Source organism: Dipodomys spectabilis, unplaced genomic scaffold (genome assembly GCF_019054845.1).
Source record: "Dipodomys spectabilis isolate Male_0828 unplaced genomic scaffold, ASM1905484v1 ptg000158l, whole genome shotgun sequence".
Lineage (NCBI taxonomy): Eukaryota > Metazoa > Chordata > Mammalia > Rodentia > Heteromyidae > Dipodomys > Dipodomys spectabilis.
The window spans coordinates 7,490,881-7,508,261 of NW_024870835.1; the positions used below are offsets into that span (position 1 = coordinate 7,490,881).

Below are 17,381 nucleotides of genomic sequence, written 5' to 3' on the forward strand. Positions count from 1 at the left end.
CATTTTTAGAGAAATACAAGTTGCCCAAACTGAGCAAAGAAGAAATAAATCGATTAAATAAGCCAATATCTTACAACAAGATACAGGAAGCAATCAGAAGTCTTCCAAAAAGGAAAAGGCCAGGACCAGATGGATTCACAACAGAATTCTATAAGACCTTTAAAGAAGAAATGATATCGTACTCCTCAAGCTCTTCAGAGAAGTAGAAAAAGAGGGAGCTATCCTAAACACATTCTACGATGCCAATATCACACTCATTTCCAAACCAGGCAAAGACCTAATCAAAAAAGAAATCTACAGACCAATCTCCGCAAAGCTCCTTAACAAAATTCAAGCTAACAGAATCCAGAAACACATTTTTTAAAAAATCATACACTACGACCAGGTAGCCTTCATCCCAGAGATGGTTTAACATATGTAAATCAATAAATGTGATCCAACACATCAACAGAGCCAAGGTCAAGAACCACATGATTATCTCCACAGATGCAGAAAAAGCTTTAGATAAGATACAACATTCATTCATGTTAAAAGCCCTGGAGAAAATAGGAATAGAAGGAACATTCCTTAAAACAATAAAAGCCATATGCAACAGGCCAATAGCCAATATTATACTTAATGGGGAAAAACTACAACCAATTCTCCCAAAATCAGGAACAAGGCAAGGATGTCCACTGTCTCCACTCCTCTCCAATATAGTCCTGGAACCCTTAGCCAGGGCAATAAGGCAAGAAAAAGACATTAAAGCGATCCACATAGGGAAGGAAGAAATTAAACTATCCCTTTTTGCAGATGACATGATACTATGCCTTCATGATCCCAAAAACTCCATCCCCAAACTCTTAGAAATTATAAACCACTTCAGCAAAGTAGCAGGATACAAAATCAACCCATAAAAATTGGTCACCTTCCTATACACCAACAACATACAAGCAGAGAGGGAAATAAAGGAAGCAATCTCATTCACAATAACCTCTCAAAAAATAAATATTTAGGAATTGTAAGGTCCGCTCCTGGATGGCTAGCAGACTCCACCCTCCTTGCAGCAAAGTCTCTACCCAGTACCTGCATTACCTAGGCAACTGGGACACCTGGAAGAGGTCACATCTGCATCCGCTGAGGTACATCTGAATTTGATGTGGCCACACCTTTCCCCGCCCATACCCTAGATAAGGCCTAGTGCAGGCCCAGGCGCTCTCTCTGTTCGCTTCTAGCTCTCTGCTCTCTGTTCTTTTCTTGCTCTCTCTGCTCTTTTCTAGCTCTTTTCTCTCTCTTTCCTCTCTCTTTACCAGCTCTCTCTCTTTCCCAGCCACGTGGAGTGCCAACCTTGCCTGGTTCCAGCAGGTCTACTGAATAAACCTACCCCTCACCTGAATACCACGTGAGTGCTGGTGCAGTTCTTACTCGGCTACCTCTTTTTAAAAACCTAACAGGAATTAACCTAACCAAAGATGTAAAAGAATTATTTAATGAAAACTATAAAAACTGAAAGAAAGAAATTACAGAAGACACCAGGAAATGGAAAGACCTTCCATGCTCTTGGATAGGCAGACGTAATATTAGTGAAAATGGCAATACTGCCAAAATTAATATGCAATTCCTATTAAAATCCCAATAACGTACATTTCTGAAATACAGAAAACAGGCCAAAAATTCATATGGAACAACGAAAGACCTAGAATAGCCAAAACAATTCTAGGAAAAAAAGACAACATGGGAGGGATCTCGATGCCAGACTTCAAACTCTACTATAGAGCCGTAATAACAAAGACAGCATGGTACGAGCACAAAAACAGACCAGAAGACCCAATGGAATAGAGTAGAAGATACAGAAATAAAACCACACGCCTACAGTCAGCTGATATTTGACAAAGGAGCCAAAGACATACAGTGGAAGAAACACAGCCTCTTCAACTACTGGTGCTGGAAAAACTGGGAGGCCACATGCAGAAGACTAAAAGTGGACCCCAGCCTATCACCATGCACCAACATCGACCCAAAATGGATTAAAGACCTTAACATCAAACCTGAATCTCTGAAACTACTGCACAAGAGAGTAGGAGAGACACTTGAACTTGTAGGCACAGGAAGGAACTTCCTGAGCAGAGTCCCAGGGTCACAACAAATTGGAGAGAGACTCAACAAATAGGACTACCTTAAAATAAAAAGTTTCTGCACAGCTAAAGCTATAGCAACCAAGCTAGAAAGACAACCAACTAACTGGGAAAAAATATTTACCAGCAATATATCAGACAAGGGGCTAATATCCAGTATATACAAGGAACTCAAGAAACTAATCCCTCCCAAACCTAACAAACTAATTACTAAATGGGCAAGGGAACTAAAGAGAGACTTCTCAGAAGAAGAGATAAAAATGGCAAAGAAATACATGAGGAAATGTTCACCATCCCTGGTTGTGAAGGAAATGCAAATAAAGACAACCCTGAGATAACAACTTACCCCAGTCAGAATGGCCTACATTCAAAAGTCAGCCAATGACAAATGCTGGAGGGGATGCGGAGAAAGAGGAACCCTATTACACTGCTGGTGGGAATGTACACTTATACAACCACTTTGGAAAGCAGTCTGGAGGGTCCTCAGAAATCTAAATATTGACCTCCCTTATGACCCAGTCATACCACTTCTAGGCATCTATCCTGAACAACAGGAACCAGTATACAAGTACACATGCACCTCCATGTTTATTGCAGCACTGTTCACAATAGCCAGGATATGGACACAACCCAGATGTCCCACCACAGATGAATGGATCCAAAACTTGTGATATCTATACACAATGGAATATTATGCAGCCATTAGAAAGGACAAAATAATGGCATTTTCAGGGAAATGGATGGAACTAGAAGAAATCACGTTGAGCGAGGTAATCTGGTTGAATTACTACTAAATAACCCCATGCTGGTGATCACATATATGGTATATATGTGCACAAGGAAGGGAAACCAGGAGGAGGACACAGAACTAGAGGGAATCAGGGAAAAACATACAACAATGGGACCCATCAGTTGCACTGGACATTGATCAAAATTAACTAAGCAACTCAATGGCAGCGATGGGAAGGAGGGAACAAGTGGGAAAGAGGGAACAGCTGATGCTATGCAAAACAAAAGAAATGTACATATCACCCAAAGTGGAAGAAATAACTATACTGCAAAGCTCACAGAACTCATAAATGTTATAGATCATGATAGACAATTTGTCCTATGAAAGTTAGAATGTGTTTGTGACTTTAACTAAGCATCACTATCCCACAATACTGTGAAATTTGGGAAATTAGGTAACCACTTAATCACAATAAAAAATTTGAAGGAAAAAAAAAAGACTGAGCCAGGCACCAGTTGCTCATGCCTGTAATCCTACCTACTCAAGAGGCTGAGATCTGAGGAACTCGGTTCAAAGCCCCCTCAGGCAGGAAAGGTTGTGAGACTCTTATCTCCAATAAACCAGTAGAAATCCGGAAATGGTGCTGTGGCTCAAGAGGTAGAGTGCTTGCTTTGAGCTGAAGAGTTGAGGGACAGTGCCCAGGCCCAGAGTTCAAGCGCCACAACCAACAACAAAAAAAAAAAAAAAAGAAGAAGACCACTGAGGTTCAAAATCTATATAGAAGCCAGATGACTGTGGCTCACACCTATAATCCTAGCTACTCAGGAGGCTGCGATCTGAGGATCACAGTTCAAAGCCAGCCCAGGCAGGAAATGCCGTGAGACTCTTATCTCCAGTAAACCACTAGAAAACAGGAAATGGCGCTGTGGCTCAAGCAGTAGAACGCTCACCTTGTGCTGAAGAGCACAGGGACAGTGTCCAAGCCCAGAGTTCAAGCCCCATGACCAACCCAAAAAAAAAAAAAGAAAAGTCTATAGAAAGAATTATCAAATGTGATTATAAACCAGGCACGGCACTGATGGTTCACACCTATAATCCTAGCTACTTAGGAGGCTGAGATCTTAGGATCACATTCAAAGTTAGCCCAGGCATAAAAGTCCCCAGGAGACTTTTATCCCCAATTAACCACTCAAAAGCCAAAAGTGGCACCATGTTAAAGTGGTAGAGGACTAGCTTTGAGGCAAAGAGCTCAGAGACAGCACCTAGGCCCTGAGTTCAAGCCCCACTACCAAATAATAATAATAATAATAACCATAACCTAAATTGCTAACAAAAAGCAATATTGCTTTACAAACACTCATCTGAGCCAGGCACTGGTGGTTCACTTCTGTAGTCCTAATTACTTAGGAGGCCAGGTCTGATAATAATAGTTCAAAGCAAGCCCCAAAAGGAAGGTCTGTGAGATGCTTATCTCCAATTAACCACCTAAAAACTAGAAGTGAAACTCTGCCTCAAAGTGGTAGAGTACTGGCCTTGAACAAAAAAGCTCAGGAACAGTTCCCAGGTCCTGAGTTCAAGCCATGACCAACAACCAATGAAGAAAAGAAAGCATGAGAGACAGAAGGGTAGGGAGTGAGGAAGGGAGGAAGGGAGGAAGGGAAGGATGGAGGGAGGGAGAGAGGGAGGGAGGGAGAAAAATCTCATCTAAGCATTTTAAACATATAAATTTAATCTTTTTTTTTTTTTTTTGCCAGTCCTAGGACTTGAACTCAGGGCATGGGCACTGTCCCTGAGCTTCTTTTGCTCAAGGATAACACTCTATCACATGAACCATAGTACCACTTCTGGCTTTTTCTGTTTATATGGTACCTACTGAGGGATCAAACCTAGGGCTTCATGCATGGTAGGCACTCAACCATTAAGCCACATTCCCAGCCCATAAATTTAATCTTTTTAATAACACTGCTAGATAGATACCTGTTAGAGAGATACCATTATGACCCTGATTTACAAATCAGGAAAATAAGGTCATTTGCCCTACTTAACAGGGCTAATATGAGACAGAAATGGAATTCATACTTCCCAGTTTGGCTCCATGATACGTCATTTTAACCTATAATGGCTTTCTGGAAGAAAAGAAATCATTAAAGGAAAAAAAAAGTAGACATTCTGAAGAATATTATTCAATGTGTGTTCAATGCTGAAAAATATCAGACAATGGAGTTGGGAGAGACCCTCCAGCCAGGTGCCAGTGACACACACTAAATCCTAGCTATTCAGGAGGCTAAGATCCAGATCATCAAGGTCTGAAGCCAGCTTGGGCAGGAAAGTCCTAGAGACACCATCTCCAAAATAGCCAGAAAAAAGCCAGGCTGGAGGCATGGCTCAAGCAGCAGAATGCCAGCCAAGCATGCATAAGGACTTGAATTCAAACCTCAGCACAGATAACAGTTCCTCTAATGAGAACTGTTTAAACTCCAAGTCTCATTCAAGCCAGGCATCCTCCCACTTAAGCTATACCATAGATGGGATCACAGATATGCACCACCATGCCCAGCTTATTGACTAAAAAGGATTCTCACTAACTTTGTGCTCAGATTGGCCTTAAATCCTGGTAATTCTCCTGATCTTCTCCTCCCAAGTAGCTGAGATTACAAGTGTAAGACATTATGCAACTCTACATAAAAGATTAAGAATTATGTTTGGTATCAACTCTCAAAAGAAACACTTGAAATTAGAAAATAATGCTGCAATGCCTGACAAAATTCTAAGGGAAATAATTTCCAAGTTAGAACTTTTGCCCAAGTTGTCATTCAAAGACAAGACAGTAAGGAAGGCTACTTCAGATTTGCAACATCTCAAAATATATACCTCCCATAAACGTTCTTAGGAGGCTAATGGAGAATATGCTCCACCAAAATAAGGACCTAAGCTGAGATTTAAGTTCCTAGAGTAAGAGTTTTCCACATAAGAAAGCATTGAGCCGGGTGCTGGTGGCTCACACCTGTAATCCTAGCTACTCAGGAGGCTGAGATCTGAGGATCTCGGTTCAAAGCCAGCCCAGACAGGAAAGTCCGTGAAACTCTTATCTCCAATAAACCACCAGAAAACCAGAAGTGGCGCTGTAGTTCAAGTGGTAGAGCACTCGTCTTGAGCTGAAGAGCTGAGGGACAGCGCCCAGGCCCAGAGTTCAGGCCCCACAACTGGACCCAAAAAAAAAAGAAAGCATTGAAAGGATTTCCAGGATAGGGATAAAAAGAAATACTAAGATGACATTTATGCAGCAAAGTACTTAAAAGGTAATCTATCCCAACTGGACTGGCCAGAGCCTCTAGGAATTATTTATTTAAAAAGATGATGATAGGAAGCAACAGAAAATATATGAACATATTGAAAGGAGAGTCATAGAGCTTGGTAGAGGCATGATTCCTACAGTTTAGTTCGATTCATGATAAGTTCATAGAAATTAAGCAAACCAAGAAATAAATAAGATAACCATTAAATCCAAGGAAAGGAAGCTAGATCTAAAATACACTGAACATGGTGAATTACACAGAACTCTAGGCATTCACACACAGTGAAACCAAAGGAAGATACTCTTAGGGGTGGAACACAAAGTCACAATGCCTATGTGCCTCTGATCATATAAAATAATTATTTATCAAAAATAAACTCCAGAAAATGGAAACAGGCTTTTTCTTGTTGCTGTTGTTTTCTTTTCTGTCTTGTTTGTTCATTTATCTGTCTTTTAAGGGGTGGCACAGAAATGGAGGAACAACGGGTGAACAAATGCAGCAGTAGTACTCACTAGACACTATGTAGAAATGAACTATACAGCCAGGCGCTGGTGGCTCACGCCTGTAATCCTAGCTACTCAGGAGGCTGAGATCTGAGGATCGCGGTTCAAAGCCAGCCCGGGCAGGAGAGACCGTGAGACTCCTATCTCCAATAAACCACCAGAAAACCGGAAGTGGCACTGTAGCTCAAGTGGTAGAGCGCTCGCCTTGAGCTGAAGAGGTGAGGGACAGCGTCCAGGCCCAGAGTTCAAGCCCCAGACCGACAAAAAAAAAAAAAAAGAAATGAACTATACAACATGAGGGTAGGATTGGACAGAAAAACTAGGAGACAGAAAGGAAAGGGGTGTCACTGTCCAAAAAGCAATGTACTTGTTACCTGACATGTGTAACTATAACCTCTTTTCTGTACATCACCTTTTTTTTTTTTTTTTGTCGGTCATGGAGCCTGAACTCTGGACCTGGGCACTGTCCCTCAGCTCTTCAGCTCAAGGCTAGTGCTTTACCACTTGAGCCACAGCGCCACTTCAGGCTTTTTCTGTTTATGTGATGCTGTGGACTTGAACCCAGGGCCTCATGCATGCAAGGCAAGCACTCTTCCACTGAGCCATCTTCCCAGCCCTGTATATCACCTTTATAATAAAAGGAAAAAAATTTTAATGTAAAAATATCCAAAGAAAACAACATTTATCAGAAAAAAATTTTACTCAGCAGTACTATATAACTCAAATAAAAATTTTCACAACTATAATAATGTACATAAAATAACAAGTTTAACCAAGATTATAAGGTCACTAAATGTAAAAACTAATAGCAAACAAGACAGGCATGAATGATCTTCTGTAGTAGAAATCAGTAGATAACAGTTGAAAGAAAAGTATCAACTAATAACATGAAAAAAAAATCAAGAGTTGAGATGGAAAAAAAAAAGCTTAGAAAGGCAGGGGGAGGGAAGGAGGAAGAGAGGGAGGGAGGGAGGGGAGAAGGGGGGAAGGGGAATGAAGGGGAGGGGAGAAGGGGAGAGAGGAAGGGAGGGAAAGGGAAGGAAGAAGTCAAATCACTAAAAGGGAAAACATCTGATAAAGGGTTTGTATTCATAATATACAAAGAATTCTGGGCTATACAGTTAGGTGGTATCTCAATAAATGAATCAATAGCCAGGTGTTAACGCCTCACACCTGTAATCCTATCTACTTGGAAAACTGAGATTGGAAAATTGTGGTTTGAGTTTAGCCAGAACAAACATATGAGACACCCAACAGTTGGGCATGGTAGCACACATCATCTCAGCCACATGAAAGGCTGAGATTGGGAGGATCAAAATTCCAGGCCAGTTCAGGCCAAAAAAAGAAAAATCTGTGAGATTCCACTTCAGTGGAAGAAACTGAACATGGAGTCAATCATCTGTTATACTAGCTGCAGCAAGAAGTGAAAAACAGAAAGAATATGGTCCAGACTCACAATCAGGTAAGAAACAAGTCCCAATCTTAAAAATAAATATCACTAGCTACTCAGGAGGCTGAGATCTGAGGATCGAGGTTCAAAGCCAGCCGGGCATGGGCTGGGAAGGTGGCTCAGTGGTAGAGCACTTGCCTTGCATGCATGAGGCCCTGGGTTCGATTCCTCAGCACCACATAAGCAAAAAGAAAAAAGCCGGAAGTGGCGCTAGCCTTGAGCTGAAGAGCTGAGGGACAGTGCCCAGGCCCAGAGTTCAGGCCTCATGACCGGACCCCCCCCCAAAAAAAAAAACAAGAAAGAAAAAAAAAAGAAAGAAACAAAGCCAGGCGGGCAGAAAAGTCCATGAGACTCTATCTCCAATACACTACCAGAAAAACTGGAAGTGGTGCTGTGGCTAAAGTGGTAGAACGCTTGCCTTGAGCTGAAAAGCTGAGAGCCAGCACCCAGGCCCACAGTTCAAGCCCCACGACCAACTACAACAACAAAAAAGGCAGAAATCTAAGTATCAAAGTTTGAGGTAGCCCAGGTAGCCAAATCCACCAGACTCTTATCTCCATCTAACCAGCAAAAAGTTGGAAATGGTAGTGTGGCTCAAGAGATAGAGCACCAGCCCAGAATTAAAAAATAAAAAAGCTAAGTGAGAGGGTGAGGTCTTCAGTTCAAACCCTTATACTAGCACTAAATTAATAACTAGCATGCAAAAGGGCTGAATACAAGGCTCAACATTAGAGTTCTGGGGCTGGAAAAGTGGCTCAGTGATAGAGCGCTTGCCTTGCATGCATGAGGCCCTGGGTTCCGCTTGCCTTGCATGCATGAGGCCCTGGGTTCGATTCCTCAGCACCACATAAGCAAAAAAGAAAAAAGCCGGAAGTGGCTCAAGTGGTAGAGCGCTAGCCTTGAGCTGAAGATCTGAGGGATAGCGCCCAGGCCCAAAGTTCAGGCCCCACGACCGGACCTAAAAAAAAAAAAAAAAAGGAAAAATAGAGTTCTTGGGCTGGGAAGGTGGCTCAGTGGTAGAGCGCTAGCCTTGCATGTCTGAGGCCCTGGGTTCGATTCCCCCAGCACCACATAAGCAAAAAGAAAAAAAGCTAGAAGTGGGGCTGTGGCTCAAGTGGTAGAGCGCTAGCCTTGAACTGAAGAGCTGAGGGACACACGGATTGGGAGAAGACCTTTACTAGCCATACAACGGACAAGGGTCTCATATCTAAAATATACTTGGAACTCAAAAAATTAAACCCCCCAACAACAAATCCTCAAAGAAACAACTGCCCAATAAGTAAGTGGGCGAAAGACTTAAAGAGAAGCTTCTCTGAAGAAGAAAGAAGGATGGCCAATAGACACATGAAGAAATGTTCAACATCCCTAGCCATAAAAGAAATGCAAATCAAAACAACATTGAGATATCACCTCACTCCAGGTAGAACAGCAAAAATCAAGAACTCTAACAACAACAGATGCTGGAGAGGATGTGGACAGAAAGGAACCTTACTTCATTGTTGGTGGGAATGTAAACTTGTTCAACCACTTTGGAAAGCAGTATGGAGGTTCCTCAAAAGACTTCACATAGAACTCCCCTATGACCCAACAATCCCATTTTTGGGCATTCACCCTAATGTTTACAAAAAAGACCACACTAAAGCTACCAGCACAACTATGTTTATTGCAGCATTATTTACCATAGCTAAGATATGGAACCAACCCAGATGCCCCTCAGTAGATGAATGGATCAAGAAAATGTGGTATATATACACAATGGAATTCTATGCCTCCATCAGAAAGAATGACATTTCCCCATTTGTTAGGAAATGGAAAGGCTTGGAAAAAATTATATTAAGTGAAGTAAGCCAGGCCCAAAGAAACATAGGTCCTATGGTTTCCCTTATTTGCAATATCTAGTATAGGTATGAGTCAAGCGGAAAAAGTCAGAGAATGTGATGTTAGGAAAACGAGCCCTCAAATATGTATTTTAATGTTTTTGTTTCTTTCATGCATGTGTTTCTAACGCATTTATAAGATTATTTCTTTGTTGCTTTGTATGTCCCTCCCCCACAGTGTAACCCCCGCTTTCACTATATTTGATGTCAGTATAACATGTGGAGGAGACGGGGACAAACAAGTCGTTTAAGGATTCAGGTGGACCTGTTGTAACAATGAGAAGTACAAAATGTCATGTCAAAACCAGCTTTACAATGTCGGTGTGGGGGGGGAGGAGGGGTATGATTGGGTGGGGGGGGAGGGGGGAGGCTGGGAAGGGAGGTGAAGGGTAAACAAAGGAGGAGGCTGCAATGCTTCGTAAGAAATGTATGCATTATCCTGCCCATGTAATTGTAACCCCTCTGTACAGTATGTTCTCAAATAAAATAAAATTAAATTAAAAAAAAGAGCTGAGGGACAGTGCCCAGGCCCAGAGTTTAGGCCCCACAACTGGACCCCCCCCCCAAAAAAAAAGAATCAACTCAATAAGAGAAACAGGATGTCAACATACAGATTGGGGGGAGGGTTGTGGTCATGGGGCTTGAACTCAGGACCTAGGCATTGTCCCTGAGCTTTTTGTGCTCAAGGCTAGAACTCTACCACTTTGAGCCACAGCTCCACTTCCAGTTTTCTGGAGCCTAATTGGAGTTATCTCATGGCTTTTCCTGCCCAGGCTGGCTTCCAATCATGACCGTCAGATCTCAGCCTCCCAAACTGCTAGGATTACAGGTGTGAGCACAGGCCTCCTGCTGACATAAGAATTGTATCAAATGTTCATAGAAGTCAAAAGTGGAAACAAAGCAGAGACCTGGTGGCTCACACCTGTAATCCTAGCTACTCAGGAGGCTGAGATTTAAGGATCGCCATTCAAAGCCAGCCCTGGTAGGAAAGTCCATGAAACTCTTATCTCCAATAAACCACCAGAAAACTGAAAGTGGTGCTGTAGCTCAACTGGTAGAACACTCACTTTGAGCTGAAGAGCTGAGGGACAACGCTCAGGCCCAGAGTTCAAGCCCCATAATCGACCAAAAAAAGTGGAAACAACTCAAACACCTACTAACTACTGAATAGATAACCAAAATGTAGTGTATCCATACCATAGAATATTCAGCAATAAAAAGAAGTAACATTTTGATACAGGCTACAACATGATAAAGCTCAAGAATATGTACAGTGAAAGAAGACAAAGACTACATACGCCACTGGTATGAATTAGAATCTGTTAAAAGACAAATGTATATAAGTTAGTGGTAATTTAAATAATTTTGCTCAAATTCTAGAATTATGAAGAATAATGTAGCCACTAATAATATGAAAGATTTATAGTCATTTTCCCTTTCCAAGCTAAAAAAGAATGAAACTAATGTGAACTATTGTAACATTAATATGTTAATACTTTTGTAGGAAAAAGTCTGGACAAATATTTCCCAAAATATTATTGGCAGTAAACTCTAAGAAGTAGGATTACATTCAAACATGTATACCATCTAGATCTATCCTTGCCAAATTAAGTACGAGAAAAGACTATCCCCTCCCAACCCCCATGATGCTTCTGCAGTTTGTATCTGCTGTTACTGTGGTTTAAACTCAGGGCCTTTCAGCATCCCTCAGCAATCTCCCCCTCACACTGGTAATATATTACTTGCGCTATACCTCTGCTTCCAGATTTTTGCTGGTTAACTGAAAATAAAAGTCTCTGGAGTGGGGTGGGGGGAGGATGGGAAGGGATGGGAAGGGGAAACAAAGGAGGAGGCTACAATGCTTGATAAGAAATGTACTCATTATCTTGCCCATGTAATTGTAACCCCTCTGTACAGTGTTTTCACAATAAATTTTTTTTAAATAAAATAAATAAAAAATAAATAAAAGTCTCATGGATTTGACTTCCCAAGCTGACTCTGAACCACATTTATCAGATCTCAGCCTCTTGAGTAGCTAGGATAATAGACATTAGCCACTTGCACCTGGCTTGTAGAATATCTTTTAAATAAATTATTTTGAAAACAGAATTAAATAAACAGAATATAATCCCCAATGATTTTAGATTTAGCAGAGCATTTCTGTTATGTGACTATAAAAGTTCTACATAAGCCGGGCGCTGGTGGCTCACGCCTGTAATCCTAGCTACTCAGGAGGCTGAGATCTGAGGATCGCGGTTCAAAGCCAGCCCGGGCAGGAGAGACCATGAGACTCCTATCTCCAATAAAACACCAGAAAACCGGAAGTGGCGCTGTAGCTCAAGTGGTAGAGCACTCGCCTTGAGCTGAAGAGCTGAAGGACAGCGCCCATGCCCAGAGTTCAAGTCCCACGACTGACCAAAAAAAAAAAAAAAAAGTTCTACATAGCCAGGTGCCAGTGGCTCACGCCTGTAAACCTAGCTACTCAGGAGGCTGAGATCTGAAAATCCATGGTTCAAAGTCAGCCCAGGCAAGAAAGTCCAATTAACCACCAAAAAACTAGAAGTGGTGCTGTGATTCAAGTGGTGGAGCACTGAAGAGCTGAGGACAGCACCCAGGCCCAGAGTTCAAAGTCCCACGACTGACAAAAAAAAAAGTTCTGCATATATATGTTCAATTTCTATACTTACATTTTTTAAAACTATACTTAATAGAAAGTTGCATTCTCCTCAAGGGTCCAGTTTTGTAATACCTTAGAATACTATACCCCACCTACCATAGGTAAATGAACTAAAATTAATCACTTACTCAAAGGTATAAAGAAATCTATGATACAAAAAAGATGAAGCAAGCTGGGCGCCGGTGGCTCACACCTGTAATCCTTGCTATTCAGGAGGCTGAGATCTGAGGATCTCGGTTCAAAGGCAGCCAAGCAGGAAAGCCCATGAGACTCTTACCTCCAATAAACCTCCAGAAAACCAGAAGTGGTACTGTGTCTCAAGTGGTAGAGCATTAGCCTTGAGCTGAAGAGGTGAGGGACAGCACCCAGACCCAGAGTTCATGCCCCATGACCAACAGAACAAAAAAATCTCATTCTACCTTAAAATGATGCAATTAAATGCATCTTCTCAAAATGTAAACTGAGAGATACAAAGTACAAGAGCAATTAACAGTAGAGCTAAAACTAAAAGAATGCTTTAGCAGAAACAATTAGAGCTACTGAGATGAACAAGAGAAATTAGAATCACAGACATTATGGCAAAATGAAACAATGGCCAAACCCAAGTGGAAATAAGCAGAAACACAAGTAAAAGATTTAGAGTAATGGAAAAGAACAACCAAAGCTCTAGTCTCAGGACAAACTTCACATACACAGCGTTAACAAAGTTAACAAAGAAGCATAATAGGCCCTGTAGAATCTCTGGACCCAGAGCTATGTTTATAAGGCATCATCCTGTTTCCTCCGTTCCAAGATATTTTTACTTCCTTTATGCTTCCATCAAAATTCTTACAATTAGCTCTCACAGTCACAAGTACTTGTTCCTTGCAACCAATAGCATTTTTCAACTAAAAAAAAAAGACTGAAGGCTTACCTTTGAGTATCACCAGTGGTACTATTTGAAGAGTTTACACTCATGGTAAGTCTTCCAACTCCTTAAAAATACCCCACTGTTTCTTAATGATATAGTTCTTTATTGATGATTGAAATTGTTCAAGATGTCTGTGTTACAGGTTAGGTGGACTAAAGTCTGTTAATATAATAAACAATACAACAGCAAGTTTATATTTGATTCCTGAAAGAACTGATTATTTTTCTTTTGATCTATAGGCTGGTTGCTAATTTTTTTTTAAATTATTGTATAACAAACAAGTGATTTTTTTAAAAGAAGGGTTTATTTTTTTTTTTAATTTTATTTTATTTTATTTGAGAACATACTATACAGAGGGGTTACAATTACATGGGCAGGATAATGCATACATTTCTTACCAAGCATTGCAGCCTCCTCCTTTGTTTACCCTTGACCTCCCTTCCCAGCCTCCCCCCTCCCCCCCATGAAGGGTTTATTTTTAAAATGCAGCAGGCACTGGTGGCTCACACCTGTAATCCTAGCTACTCAGGAGGCTGAGATCTGAGGATCAAAATTCAAAGCCATCCTGGGCAACAAAGTCCATGAGACTCTTCTTTTTTGGTCATGGGGCCTGAATTCTGGGCCTGGGAGCTGTCCCTCAGCTATTCAGCTCAAAGCAAGCACCCTACCACTTGAGCCACGGCACCACTTCTGGCTTTTTCTGCTTATGTTGTGTTGAGGAATCAAACCCAGGGCCTCATGCATGTGAGGCAAGCACTGTACCACTGAGCCAACTTCCCAGCCCCATGAGAATCTTTTATCTCCAAATAACTACCAGAAAAACTGGAAGTAGCACTGTGGCTCAAAGAGGGAGAGCACTAGCCTTGACCAAAAGAGTTCAGGGACAGCACCCAGCCCCCAAGCTCAAGCCCCACAATGGACAAAAAAAAAAAGCATTGGAAGCAAAAATGACAAAAACATTTAAAAAAAAGAAAACCCACAAAGATGATCCTTCTTGAAAGGACAGGTATTTACTTTAATATTTTATATGAAGTTATCCAAAAATAATAATTGTGAAAAAAGAATAACAAATTATGCTTGAACTTGGAAATGGAATACGTAGCACCCAACTGCAGGACAGAGAATTCTATTTCTTTAAAAAAAAAAAAAAACAAGCCGCTCCTGCTAATGAAGTTTTTTGTTTTGTTTTGTTGGTTCTGGTCCTGAAGCTTAAACTCAAGGCCTGAGTTTTCAGGCTCAAGGTTAGCACTCTACCACTTGACGCAAAGCTCCACTTCCAGCTGTTTTGGTGGTTAATTGTAGATGAGTAACAAATTTCTGGCTGGATTTGAACCAAGATGATCAGATCTCAACCTCAGGAATAGCTAAGATTACAGGCATGAGTCACCTACTCCCTCTGCCCAACCAGAAAGTTGTAAAACAATATTGCGACTGAAAAGTCCAAACCACTCCCAAATAAAAGGTCCAATGGTGATTTGTGGTTTCTTTTATTCAGCGATCTTCAATAGAAAAATTTTTTTTGAAACACGAAAAAGAAATAAAACAAAAAGGGGCTGGGAAGGTGGCTCAGTGGTAGAACGCTTGCCTTGCATGCATAAGGCCCTGGGTTCCATTCCTCAGCACCACATAAGCAAAAAGAAAAAAGCTGGAAGTGGCGCTGTGGCTCAAGTGGTAGAGCACTAGCCTTGAGCTGAAGAGCTGAGGGACAGCGCCCAGGCCCAGAGTTCAGGCCCCACGACTGGACCCAAAAAATAAATAAATAAATTTTTAAAAAACTAACAATCCAGTAAAATGTACAGTTTAAAATGTCCTTTTTTTTTTTTCAGCAAGTCCTGGGAAAGAAAACTACAGTTATCTCTCTCACTAGACAGGTAAACTCTCACTGATAAACAAAAATAAAAAACTAAAACAAGAAAACTCAGCTGGCACTGGTGGTGCGTTGATAACAGGACAATTAAAATTCAAAACCATCCTGGGCAGAAAAGTCTTTGAGACTGCATCTCAAAAAATAATAATTAAAAAAAAAACAGCAAAAAAGTAGGGCCAAGGCTCAAGTGGTAGAGGTCCATATATGAACAAGAAAGCCAAGTGACAGCAAGAGGCCCTGAGTTCAAGCCCAATACCAACATAGAATAAAATAATAATGATTAACTCTCTTGATCATAGAGATAACTCTATAAAAATCTTTTTTACTAATGTGTACAAAAGGCCTTCTTCATAAATTAACTTTTATTTTTTTTTGGGGGGGGGGGTCCCGTTGTGGGGCCTGAACTCTGGGCCTGGCCGCTGTCCCTCAGCTTTTCAGCTCAAGGCTAGAGCTCTACCACTTGAGCCACAGCACCACTTCCTGCTTTTTTCATTTTGCTTATGTGGTGCTGAGGAATCAAACCCAGGGCCTCAGGCATTCAAGGCAAGCACTCTACCACTTAGCCAACTTCCCAGCCCCCATAAATTAACTTTTAATAATTTAATCTATGGTAATTTTCAAAGGCCTTCTTGCAAAAAGATAAAAGGAAGAAGGAGTCAGGTGCTGGTGGCTCATGCCTGTAATCCTAGCTACTCAGGAGGCTGAGTAGTTCAAAGCCAGCCTGGTCAGGAAAGGCCATGAGACTCTTATCTCCAATAAACCTCCAGAAAACCAGAAGTGGCGCTGTAGCTCAAGTGGTAGAGTACTCGCCTTGAGGGACAGCACCCAAGTCCAGAGTTCAAGCCCCACAACTGACAAAAGAAAAAAAAAGAAGGAAAGAGAACTTGTCACTTGCTTTAGCCTGCCTACATCCTAGAACCCTCTTCTATAGGAGATACTCCAACTTATATGGAGCCAATTTACCTTACTTCAGTATTAAGGAATCTCTGGGTAAATATGCTAAACAGAGAGAAAATAATTCACAGCATCCAAATATATGCAAATACTAATAAACCACGAGAACATCTGTTCACAGAAATCCAATATTCTAAGACGACACTGGGTTTTTGTTGTTAATTTTTCTTCATTTTTATCTTCTAATGATTCTACAAAAGGGTTATAGTTTTACATGTATATTTGTTTGCACACTGAATCTTGATCAGTCACCCCTCCCATCACTCTGCACTACCAACCCACCCATCCAGCAGCCATATCAAGTTCCTGTCCTTCAGTTTTTATTACTTAACATAGAACTCTGAAAAACATTATTCCTGATTAAGAAAGGGAACAGGTAAAACTTGAAGTGATTTGGTCAAGAGGAAAGAAATAATGAAATAATTATTGACATTTTGAATGTACAAAGACATCCTGAAGGGGCTGGGAAGATGGCTCAGTGGTAGAGCGCTTGCCTCGCATGCATGAGGCCCTGGGTTGGATTCCTCAGCACCACATAAACAGAAAAGGCTAGAAGTGGCATTGTGGCTCAAGTGGTAGAAAGCCCTAGACTTGAGCTGAAGAGCTCAGGGACAGCGCCCCGGCCTGGAGCTCAAGCATCATAGCCAACAAAAAGAAAAAAGAAAAAAAGACAGCCTGAAGACTAAAAAGAGGAACAAAATACCAGTGTGCTCTGTCTCTGCTCCCACTAAGCAAGCTCAGAAGGGACCACTGGGGATTTAAAAAAAAAAAATTATTCAAATAAAGAGACTAAGAAGAAGACACAAGACAGTACCAAGAACTAAAATCTCGGGGCTGAGCCGGGCGCTGGTGGCTCACGCCTGTAATCCTAGCTACTCAGGAGGCTGAGATCTGAGGATCGCGGTTCAAAGCCAGCCCGGGCAGGAGAGACCGTGAGACTCCTATCTCCAATAAACCACCAGAAAACCGGAAGTGGCGCTGTAGCTCAAGTGGTAGAGCGCTC

General features: G+C 41.4%; 1 protein-coding gene across 1 annotated transcript in view; it reads right to left on the bottom strand.

The window, feature by feature from the left end:
* The window catches only part of Ccdc171 (coiled-coil domain containing 171), a 313,064-nt gene that overhangs the window by 288,632 nt on the left and 7,051 nt on the right, over positions 1-17,381 (bottom strand). The window contains exon 2 of the mRNA XM_042692902.1: positions 13,561-13,716. Coding sequence (XP_042548836.1) covers positions 13,561-13,604 — 44 coding nt within the window. The 5' untranslated portion in view covers positions 13,605-13,716. The remainder of the gene's footprint in view (positions 1-13,560; positions 13,717-17,381) is intronic.